Source organism: Mus pahari, chromosome 6, assembly GCF_900095145.1.
Source record: "Mus pahari chromosome 6, PAHARI_EIJ_v1.1, whole genome shotgun sequence".
Lineage (NCBI taxonomy): Eukaryota > Metazoa > Chordata > Mammalia > Rodentia > Muridae > Mus > Mus pahari.
Window position 1 is genome coordinate 75953795 of NC_034595.1, and position 11576 is coordinate 75965370.

Here is an 11576-nt window from a genome sequence, read left to right on the forward strand (position 1 = left end):
CGGGAAGCCGGATTGTTGGTGCAAAATCTGCTACTGCCCGCATCTCAGCGTCCACATGGTTTCCCAGCCTAAGGAAGCGGTGCTGGTAGGGTGGGACCCTGTCTCCGATTTGACTCTTTTCCCAAACAGCTTCTGGAATCGGCCAGTGTGTGTGTGTGTGTGTGTGTGTGTGTGTGTGTGATGAGGTTGGGAGAAAAAAGAGGAGGGATCGAACCGTGCAACATTGGGAATCGCAAAAACAGGAAGAGACCAAGGGCTGGGAGACACCAGAGCTCCCTAGAGCCTGAGGTCAAGATATAAGGCTCGGACCCCCCACCCCCTACAAGTCCTGAGAACAAGGGTGCTCCCAAGGCTAGCTAAGAGGCTGCAAGTGTCACCGCTTCCCCGCGAACCGCCCCTCCGTAAGCCACGCCCACAGCGCCTATTTCTCAGGATTCAGAGAGCTAAGGTTTAAGGCTCTCTAGTCCACCGACGCCAGCTTGTCTCGCTCTCCAGCAACCCTGCTAATGCTCAGAGCTGCCCTACCCCCACGGTTTGGAGATCTGCGGGACCCTTGGTTTCCCCCTCCAGCTGGGCGTTCCGCCCCTGGCCTACGAAACCCCACCTCCTCATCCTCTGCTGACCCGGATTGGTGGACCTCCCGCGGCGGTGCCTAGCGATTGGTCCCCATGGATGATGGTGACCAGCGAGACTCCGCCCCAGCCGGCGCTGGGGTCTGGGGGCACTGCTCAGCGGTGCTGGGCTGGCGAGGTTGGAGCCTCCGCCGCACTGACAGCTCCGTCTGTGGACCATGGAGACTGGCGCCGGTCCACACCCGCTGCGCCTGTTCGTCTGCCTGATACCACTCTGCCTTGCTCTGCTTCTGGGACCCGGTCGCCCCGGGACAGCCGAAGAAGGTAAGGTGGGTTGTGCCTGGGAGCCCGAGATGCCAAAAATTAGGGAGTTGGGGAGGGGGCTAGGAGATTGGAGTAAGGATTCGTTGGAGAGACTACTCTGTGTTGGGGCTTGAAACCAGCGGGCAGCAGAGCGGGAAAAAACAAGAGAAAGAGGGGAGGTTGGCTAAGCGATAGAGAAGAGAGGGGTATTGAGGAGCTTAGGTCTGGAGACCTAAGAGGCTGAGGAAGAAAGAGGCTAGGGACCACAGAGCCCGAGGCAGGTTCAAGGGCCGGTGAGACGGACAGGCTGAGTGATTGGAGGTGGGAGGTGTGGGGGTGGGGAGATGAAGGGAGCAGAGAAGCCGAGGGGATGCGGCGAGACCAGAGCATGAGGCGGGATGGAGACGAATAGCAGGGGCCTGCGGGGATCACAGTGTGGATAGCCGGGGGCTGGATGCTAACCCCGCGGGTTGAGTCCGGGCGCTGCTGGAGGTGCTGCCCGTGGAACTGTCCGCAGTGCTGAATCGAGATCGAGTCCCCCGCGCGCGGTCCGCGTTGCGGAGGATTTGGGTCTGTCGGCGACATTAGCGCCGGAGTCTTGCCTAGGCTCTTGAAACTGTATGTTCAGTTGAATCCAGACGCGTCACAACCAGGTGCAGAACCTGAGATGCTGGAACAGACTCTGCCCGCAGGGTCTGTCCTGGCGCGGGATGGCAGATGCCTGCCAGGATGCAATTCCCAGGCATGGTCCGTGCTGAAAACCCAGCGCACTGTCAGCTGCCCTGCCCACCGTCGCGGCTGACTCGAGAGTCAGTCTCTCTTGGAGGCTCTCACCTTGGAAGCCCACCCCCTTCCTTACCACTCTAGGGAAGTAATTTTCTGAGATTTGGAGATGGCCTGGCTTCCTGTCTCTAAGCTGAAAGCTCTGCTTTCCAGACCCAGGCTTTTCTGAGCCCAACTGATGAAAGGATGCAGGCTGCTGCTCTATCACATCCTGAGGGAATAAAGTGACGCCAAGCTTTCCTGGTAGGGAGGGTCATGGATTTTGTGTGAAAGGGCCCATGACATTCTTTCAAAGGCAATAGAAGTGGCAGCCCCTGGGAAAGGGGCTGGGCAGAGAAGCAAAGAATTCTGGTGTTTCCTGTTCCACTTCATTTTCACCAGAGGCTCCAGGAGACAAGTGAAAAGAGTATTGGTCTCCTCCATGACCTCAGATATGAATGGATTTGGGGTGCACCCAAGAATTCCCAGATCCGCTCATTCCCTCCTGCTAGCTGTCAGTTAATATAATAAATTATATAAATATAACTTGGGGAATTTGGAGAGGGTGGAGAGGGTCACTGGTTTCTATCCCTAATGTGAAAGCTGACCTTAGAGCATCTGCCATGGACTCGCTGGAAGGCTGATAATGGTACTCGCTTCAAGAAGAAAAAAGCAAGCAAGAAAGCCAGGATCCAGGATCTAATTTCCTGAATTTGTTAATGTTGCCTTAAGGGGGGGGGGAGCGGCGGCAGGGGACAGGCAGTGTGACTGTGTAGTTTGATATGAAGAGATGAATCTGGATTGGAAATTGGTTCCACTGCAACCACAATGGCCCTCATGAGGGCAGCAAGACTTGGAGCCAGAGGAGAAGGTAGCATGGCCACAGAAGCAGAAGCTGGAATCAGGCACTGAAGATAGAGGAGAAGCCATAAGGCATCCCATCGATGGTCATTAGTCACAAGCCTCGGGGAATGAAAGGAGGTGCCTTCGGTGTTCACGGTGGCTGCCCCTCTCGAGATTTGAGCTACTCAGATCTTCCGGGGAGGGGGGTTGTTTCATGTCCTATTCCCTCCTGTAGCTATCTGTAATGAATCCAGCAATGGATCCCACCCTCCTAGTCTGACAGTGTGGCTTTCTGACATCCGTGTTCTCCCCTCCTCTTAGTGATCCTTCTGGACTCTAAAGCCTCCCAGGCTGAGCTGGGCTGGACTGCACTGCCAAGCACTGGGGTAGGTGTTAAAATGTCTCTCCATCCCAAGGACCCTCTAATGGCCCGAGATCAATCCCTTCAGAACTCCGTGTTCACTTAGGATCAAAATGTACCACAGAAGCTCCTCACCCACGCTCATGCAGGCAACCTTAAATGCAGTGGGTCACACACACACACACACACACACACACACGAGTAGGAGGGGGACTTGCTGAGAAGTGGTTTGGTGGTAGGGGGAAGGGGCTAAGAGAGAATAATGGGGAGATATAGTTAGAGTACATTAAACATTATGAAACTGTGAAAGAATTTAATACTTGATTGATTGTGTTGATGTGTTGTGTACATATGTGTTGGTTCCATGGTGTGCACATGGAGGTCAAGACCACCTGTGGGAGTCTTAGAATTAGACTCAGGTCAGGTTTGAGGTGGGTAAGAGCCTTTACCCACAGAGGCATCTCAGCTGCCCGTGAAAGGATTTTTAAAGATGCATGTGGAGTTCATGTTCTCCAGAGCTCTCCTAGAAAACACCAAGTCTTTGGTTAGTCATTCAAATAAACAAACAGGAGAACTGGCTGTGTCTAAGGACAGAAATGTGAGCTCTCTGGAGCAAATGTTGCCCATCACCTCACCCACAGTAGACCTCTGAGAGACTGTCAATTATTGGTGGGGTAGGCAAGTCGGGGGTGGGGTGGGGTGGAAAGGTCACTGTGTCCGTCTATTCAGTCAAGCAGGTCTCCTGCTTCAACCTTAGTTTCCTCATCAACAAAAACAAATATCGGGCTTGTTTCTCAGCACACATGTTAACGTTAGAACAGTACAGGGAAGATCAATGTGGTCCAGCTCAAGGACAACGTGCGAATGCTGAATATTTTAAAAAGAAAAGAGGAAGCCAGGTATGACAGACAGATCATGTCTGTAATCCTAGGACTTTGGAGACTGAGGGAGGAAAATTGCTGGGAGTTTGAGGCTAGCCTGGAATATACAGTGAGATCATGGCCAGCCTAGACTACAGAGTGAGACTCTTGTTTTAAAAAAAAAATCACAACTGGCTTCCTGGTACATGCCTGTAAGCCCAGCTACTCAGGAAGTAGAGTCAGGAGGACTGTGAGTTCAGTCTGCCCGATTGAAGAGTGAGTTAAAAGCCAATTTGGACAACTTAGTTGATGTAATGTCAAAAAACAAAACAAAACAAAAAAACTTGCCCAGCAAGTCCAACGACCTAGGTTCAATCCCCAGTACTGGAAAGAGAGTGAGATGGTGAATTGGTGAAGTGACTCCTCACCCTGCATTTTGTCATCTTAGGGGCTTGTAGGGGCTGGAAGGCAGGAGAAGGGCAAAGGTGGAGAAAGGCCAGTGGTTAAGGCCAGACTCTGAGGTGTCCTCTGTACTGTTGCCTCAGTGGGAGGAGATTAGTGGCGTGGATGAACATGACCGTCCCATCCGCACCTACCAAGTGTGCAACGTGCTGGAGCCCAACCAGGACAACTGGCTTCAGACGGGCTGGATTAGCCGCGGCCGCGGGCAGCGCATCTTCGTGGAGCTGCAGTTCACACTGCGCGACTGCAGTAGCATACCAGGTGCCACGGGCACCTGCAAAGAGACCTTCAACGCATACTACCTAGAAACCGAGACTGACCTGGGCCGAGGGCGTCCCCGCCTAGGAGGCAACCGACCCCGCAAGATTGACACCATCGCAGCTGATGAGAGCTTCACGCAGGGCGACCTGGGGGAGCGAAAGATGAAGCTGAACACAGAGGTGCGTGAGATCGGCCCCCTCAGCCGGCAAGGCTTCCACCTGGCCTTCCAGGACGTGGGTGCCTGTGTGGCGTTGGTCTCGGTGCGTGTCTACTACAAGCAGTGCCGCGCCACAGTGCGGGGCCTGGCAGCCTTCCCCGCCACCGCAGCTGAGAGTGCCTTCTCCACGCTGGTGGAAGTGGCTGGAACGTGCGTGGCCCACTCGGAAGGGGAGCCCAGCAGCCCTCCCCGCATGCACTGTGGTGCTGATGGCGAGTGGCTGGTGCCCGTGGGCCGTTGCAGCTGCAGTGCAGGATTCCAGGAACATGGTGACATCTGTGAAGGTATCCAGGGCCCCAGAGGGATGGGATGGGGACCTATCGTGCTGATGGCAGGATAGAGTGTTCTCTCGATGAAGAGACAGGAGTGGAAGTGGAGAAGCCAAAACCTTTTGTGCGCCTTCTAGCCAAGACTGGAAAAGGTGAATCTGATCACCTATTAAGGACACATTAGGAACCAGGGGTGGTAGCATAGGTCTGTAAAACCTAGCCCTCAGATGCTGAATCAGGAAGATTGGGCGAAGAGTGAGATGTTGTCTTAACTAAACCAACCAAACCAAAACCAAAAATGTACAAACCTATATTTCAGGCAATATAATGGGTTCCCATTACCAAAGAGATGAGTGCCTGACTTACTGGCAAAGTTAGGAATGGGTGGTCAGGATCGGAATGCGGGTCTGCCTAGCTCTGTGGGCCTACTTCTCCATCAAGCCGCCTTCATCCATAGCAAAACATTCCACAGTAGCCCAGCCCTCAGGCCTGTATTACAGGGACTTCACCGGTGACCATGTTCAAGTGAGGCTAGCAGGGGGCATCTCAGAGTTCAAGAATGGAAGCTTGCATCTCATGGCTCCTAGGATCTCACTCAGCTTTCTGAAGTAGAACTGCGGCTGGCTGGTTCCCTGGGGGGTCCGTGGCTTTGGAGCCACGGGTTAGGATGGGATCAAGAGTGTGTGCATTTAACCAGAAAATTCAAAGGAATGTTCTCTCTCTCTCTCTCTCTCTCTCTCTCTCTCTCTCTCTCTCTCTCTCTCTCTCTGTGTGTGTGTGTGTGTGTGTGTGTGTGTAGTGTCATGCTATGGAGTGCAAGTGGAAGCCAGAAATACCCTTACAGAGTCAGTTCTATCCTTCCACTGTAGATTCTACAATTGAACTCAAGTGGTCAAGCTAGACAGCAATTGCCCTTACCCACTGAGCCATCTCATTACCAATTTCTAATACAGGTCTTTCTCTGGGTGTCAGGGTGATAGAAATGCATCAGACACAGCCCCAACTCTTGAAAAGCTCACATCTAGGTGGAAAGGGGCAAAGGTTGTTTCTTTTAACTCATATGAAAGTGATACGTGCTATAAAACAGCTGCAGAGTGGTAGGTGTCAGCGGAAGTCATTAAGCTTGATGTTGTCATTTCACCTGTTGCTATGATAAAAACACTCCGACCAGAAACAACCCAACGGAAGAAAGGGTTGATTTCAGCTTACAGGTCATTGAGGAAAGTCAGGGAAGGAACTCAAGGCATAAAATAGAGGCAGACTGCTGGTTCATGTTTGCCTAGCTTTTTCTGCAGCCAAGGACCATCGGACCAGGGAATGGTACCTGCATCCAGTGGGCTGGGTTCTCCTGTATCTGGACAATCTATCCCAGACATCCCATAGCTAAGCTGATCCGAGAAATCTCTCAGTTGAGACTCAGGTAACGCTATGCCGGGTCAAACTGACAGTTAAAGCTAACCAGGACACAATTTCCCTACTCACTCAATCCACCGTTCAAATGAGCTGAGGATTGTCTCCAGCTGTATCCTCTCCCGGTATTATTATGGGTGTGGAAGAATACAACTGTCTGTTCCCTGGGAAATGGTGGCTAATATGGAACCCAGAAGCAAGAACCCTTCTGAGCTCTCCCAAGCATCCGATTCTCACTGCGTCCTCTATGCCTGTACTACAGTGGTCTGTCCGTGTTCCTGTGCTCAGGCATTGATCTCGGCAGCCCCGGGGTCCATTGCAGACCGTGGAAATGTGGAGTGACCGTGTGTCTCAGTTTTCTTTCTGCTGCTTTGATAACTAGCCTGATAAAAACAACGTAGAAGAAAGGGTTTATTTGGTTTCTAATTCTGTCTTACAGTCTATTGTGGCGAGGAGACCACAGAGATCTGCTCACATTATATACACAGCCAAGAGCAGAGAGCAACAAATTCATTCATGCCTGCTAGTTCTCCACTGGCTCTTTCCATCCTATTCAGTCCAGAACTCCTGTTCAGGAAACGGTTCCACCCACAATTCCCATGGGCCTTTGATCCCAGCACTCGAGAGGGAGAGGCAGACAGCTCTATGTGAGTTCAAGGCCAGCCTAGACTACATAATGAGTTCCAGGACAGCCAGGGCTATATGTAAACAGACCCTGTCTGAAAAACAAAAAGGTGGTTTTTTTTTTTTTGGTTTTTGTTTTTTTGTTTTTTTTTTTTTTTTATACTTTAACTCAGTCAAGACAATCCCTCACAGACATTAGGAACAGCTATCCTTAATCTAAAAAAAAAAAAAAAAATCCTTTGCAGATGCCCCCAGAAGCCTGTCTCCTAGATACCAGCTTGACAGTTAATGTGGAACCGTTACACCCTGGCGTGTGTCCTACCCACAGAGAGCCCTGTTCCGAGGATGAGGAGAGTTTTCCAGAGAAAGGGAGGTTTTTTTCTTCCTGGTGGCTGGGAACATTCTGCAGAGGCATAGTGACAAAAAGGAACAGAGTGGTTGGTACTAAATAAGTAACCCAGGGTGGTTACCGCGGCGGGCACGTGGGAGTGTGAGAATCCATAAGCTGGAAGAGGGGCGGGGCCACAAGAGAATGATGAAATAAAGACCTTATGCTTCAGGCCAATGAGGACGGAAGCCAGCAAGTTCAGATTTATATTTTCAAAAGAACACTCGGGCTGCACCAGCAAAGAGAGGATGGGGGAGGGGAAGCACTGGAGGACAGAAGGGAGGAAGGAGGGTGGACCCAGAGTCCAGGAGACAGACTGAGCTGTGAGCTGAAATGTTAGCAGCCATCTTTGAGTCATGAAGACAGATGGGATGGGGTGGGGGACATGGTGTGGAATGATGTTGTTTTGGCGCCTCCTGAGAGTGCAGGAAAAATAGGGCTCAAGGTCATCCTGGGCTACATAGTGAATTTGAAGCCAGCCTAGGCTATATGAGACTCAATCTAAAAAACAAACAAACAAAAGACCCCTAAGGGGCAAGATGGTCCAGCAAGCAAAAGCAATTGCTGTTCAGTCTATAGCCAGCAAAAAAAAAAAAAATTTTTTTAAAGTGGTTTTCACATGCCTTTAATCCAGTGGTGGCTCTCAGTTTCCCTAATGCTGTGACTCTTTAATACAGTTCCTCATGTTGTCGTGACCCCCCCCATAAAATTGTTTTCATTGCGACTTCATCCATAACTGTAATTTTGCTTCTGTTATGAACTGTAATGTAAACAGTTCTGGAGGCAGAGATTGGCCAGAGGGGTAGAGACCTGTAGGTTGAGAGCCACTGCTTTAGTGCCGGCATTTGGGAGGCAGAGGAAGGCAGCTATCCAGCAGAGCCTGGTCTACAGAGTGAGTTCCAGGACAGCCAGGGATCTATAATAGATCTCGTCTAAAAAGAAAGAGATTGGAGCCGGGCGTGGTGGCTCACGCCTTTAATCCCAGCACCGGGGAGGCAGAGACGGGCGGATTCCTGAGTTCGAGGCCAGCCTGGTCTACAAAGTGAGTTCCAGGACAGCCAGGGCTATACAGAGAAACCCTGTCTCGGGGGGAGAAAGAAAGAAAGAGAGAGAGAGAGAGAGAGAGAGAGAGAGAGAGAGAGAGAGAGAGAGATTGATTGGGGGAGGCATGCTGAGAGATTTAAGGGTAGAAAAGGGAAGGCAATAACATGGTGGCTCAGGGAGATGAGCATCAGGAGAGGGCATGGTGAGCACTCAGGCACATCGAGGGTTGGACAGTGGTCACTTGATCTCAATTTCAGCTGAGCAATGGAAAGAACAGGCTGTAGTCAGTCAGGCTGAAGAATGAAGAGCCCTGTAGAGCAAGAGTCAAAGTATCTAGATGTATAGGGATCCCAGACAACTCAGTTGGTAGCGCTTCAGCCTTGGGGATGTGCCTCAGTTGGAAGAGCGCTCACTTGGCACCCATCCACAAAGCCCTGGGTTCCAGCCCAGCACCACATAAACCGGTCATGGGGTACATGCCTATCTATACCCAATACTCGGGAGGTAGAGACAAGAGGATCAGAAGTTCAAAGGCATCCTTAGCTGAATGGTGAGTTTGAGGCTATCCTGAGCTATGTGAGACACACACCACACCACACACACACACACACACACACACACACACACCACACGAAAGAGAGAGAGAGAGAGAGAGAGAGAGAGAGAGAGAGAGAGAGAGAGAGAGAGAGAGATTTCACTCTAGAAGCCAGGATCTGAAGGGAGAAGAGACAGCATCTTCAGCAGAATGTTGGGTTGATAGAATCTTTGTGTGTGAGCATATTACATATTGTTTGAACAGAAAGTGAGCCTTTATTGTAGAGCAGAGACACTTGTTTATGTGCTGGGGGAGAGAGCCGGTGTCACACCAAATGTGTGCAGGGAGCGATCTGTTCAAGAGAAAAGAGTGTTTTATTACTGACGTGGGTTAAAATTGCTGACGCATGTTGCTAATAAAAAGCAGGACAACTTTTAGTCAGCTTTAGGATTGTTTTAAAATAGTCTATAGTTAGAGTCCTTATGCCTGCATGGAAATGGATTGCTTTTTCTGCTCCACCCCCAGTGACATCACTGGAAAGAGGCAGCAGACAGAGGGTTGCAAAGACCAGGAGAGGAGATGACAGAGGGAGTGTCAGCTTTGAGGAGGGGTGGAAGCCAGGGGTCCAGAGTGGAGCTGGCTAGCTGTCCTTAAACAGAGGGTGGCTTGTCCCCACCGCTAAGACTGCAGGAGAGGAGATATCAGTCAGATGGAGGTGTTTGTGGTTTCCATAACCAGCTGTTGGGGGAGTTACCAACTCAGAACCTCTGTGTGCTCTGCCAGGTGTGGAGTCGTCTGTAACAGGGCGGGGAAGTCAGATTCATGTCTGTTTTATGGTGTGTCTTTAGAACCTAGAAGAATACCTGGCTCATAGCAGATGATAAACTCGTGGATGCTTAGAGACTGGAGACCTCTGGTTTGTGTTGTGCTCCTTCCCCTCGGACTGAGACCAGATAAAAGTCGCTTGTAATGGCATCATCTCTGCCCAGCGCAGTGGAGGAGATGGGGAAAATCTAGGACAAATTTCCCAAGGGAGGCTGTTGGATCTGGACTTTGGAGAGATACACAACTCAGCTGCCCAGAGGAAGAGGGTGTGAGACATCACGGGTCAGATGTTCTCTGTGTTCAGGGTAGGCATTGGGGGGAGGGCTGCTGGAGAAGGAGAGGAAGGGACCAGACGTGGTCAGGTTTGCACTGGTCCCTTCAGGCGGTCTGAGTGTCTCTTGTCACCAAGTGGACACTTTCTCAAAGGTAGCGGAGGAGTCAAAGCTAAGATGCCCCCCGTCTTTCGGATTATGATTAATATCATGATTATCTTGGTATTTTATTTGGTTTGAGACAGGGTTTCTCTGTATAACCCTGGCTGCCCTGGAAGTCACTCTGTAGATCAGGCTGGCCTCAAATGTAGAGATCTGCCTGCCTCTGCCTCCCAAGTGCTGGGATTAAAGGTGTGTGCTACTACTGCCCGGGGTCCTGCTTTTTCCTTAGTGACCTTGGCTCTTGGCCCTGCGATAGTCACCATAGGAACCGGTGAGACTTGGCTTTAGGGGACGCAGACCGTTATCAAGTCTCCTGTGGGCCTGCTTGCTGATGCCGTATGGGTTACTGGGACCCCCTTGGTGGAGTGACAGGGTTCACTCTACACAGAGCACCTAACTTGGGCTCCTCCTCCTACGAGTAGCCTTCCTTTCTGGTGGCAAAGGCCGTCCGAGAAGGGTAGAGTTCCTGAGAAGGGAGACATCATGAGGTATGTGAGCAGAGCTGATGAAGGATCTCTTCAGGGTCAGACCAGTGGGAGTTAAACTAGATGACCTCTGACTTTCTGACTCTGACATTGAAGCGAGGAGAAAGGTATTGGCTGTCAGGGAGTCCTGACCCGAGTCTGTCCTTCCACACATCATTCCCCTAGATGACGCCCCTCAGAGTAGGGAGAATCACAATTGCCTGTGATGGCCATGAAGACCACAGGTAAGACAGCACCTCACCACTTCAAGCATGGCACCTCTATATTCCCCCCAGTACCCTGAGACTTACACATAGGGCACCTCTCCAAACCCTCTCCACTCTACTCCCAAGCAGTCAACAGGCTATGATCACAATTTCCATCATAGCCTGTTGACCAAAGAGGCAGAGCTAATACTGCACCAGGCTTTCAAGTCTTGGTTCTGACTACACTCACAGGCTCTACCCACAGGAGTAGCGGCCCTGCAGATGGTGCTAAAAGAAAGAAGCTGTTCAGGCCACCCCTAGCTATGCTGCAGTGGACTCTGGATAAGATGAGATTCTCCCAAGTCTAAATCTTTCAGTGTAACAGCTCAGCTCTTCTTGGGAATAGCGTTCTTCCCAAGAGTTAGTCTCCCTCCCTGCGGTTGTTCTGTCTTCTTGGATCCAGCCTTCCATCCCTAGATAGACTAGAGGAAAGACCCAGGGAGACAGGTGAGGACCCAGCACAAGAAGGGCAAGAACCACTGCCCCAAACCAGGCTGAGACCTTTTTAAAAAATGGGTATTTAGGTTGGGCTGGTGAGATGGCTCAGTGGGTAAGAGCACCCGACTGCTCTCCTGAAGGTACGGAGTTCAAATCCCAGCAACCACATGGTGGCTCATAACCATCCGTAACAAGATCTGATGCCCTCTTCTGGAGTGTCTGAAGACAGCTACGGTGT

General features: G+C 51.1%; 1 protein-coding gene across 3 annotated transcripts in view; it reads left to right on the plus strand.

Annotated features, from left to right (window-relative positions):
• Positions 1 to 739: 739 nt before the first annotated feature.
• The window catches only part of Epha10 (EPH receptor A10), a 36635-nt gene continuing 25798 nt past the window's right edge, over positions 740 to 11576 (plus strand). For all 3 annotated transcript variants that reach the window (XR_003844107.1, XM_021200482.2, XM_029540427.1), the window contains exons 1-3: positions 740 to 896; positions 2802 to 2866; positions 4247 to 4925. Coding sequence is in view for 2 of the 3 variants with exons in the window: in XM_021200482.2 (XP_021056141.1) it covers positions 791 to 896; positions 2802 to 2866; positions 4247 to 4925 (850 nt within the window). In the remaining variant the exon portion in view is untranslated. The remainder of the gene's footprint in view (positions 897 to 2801; positions 2867 to 4246; positions 4926 to 11576) is intronic.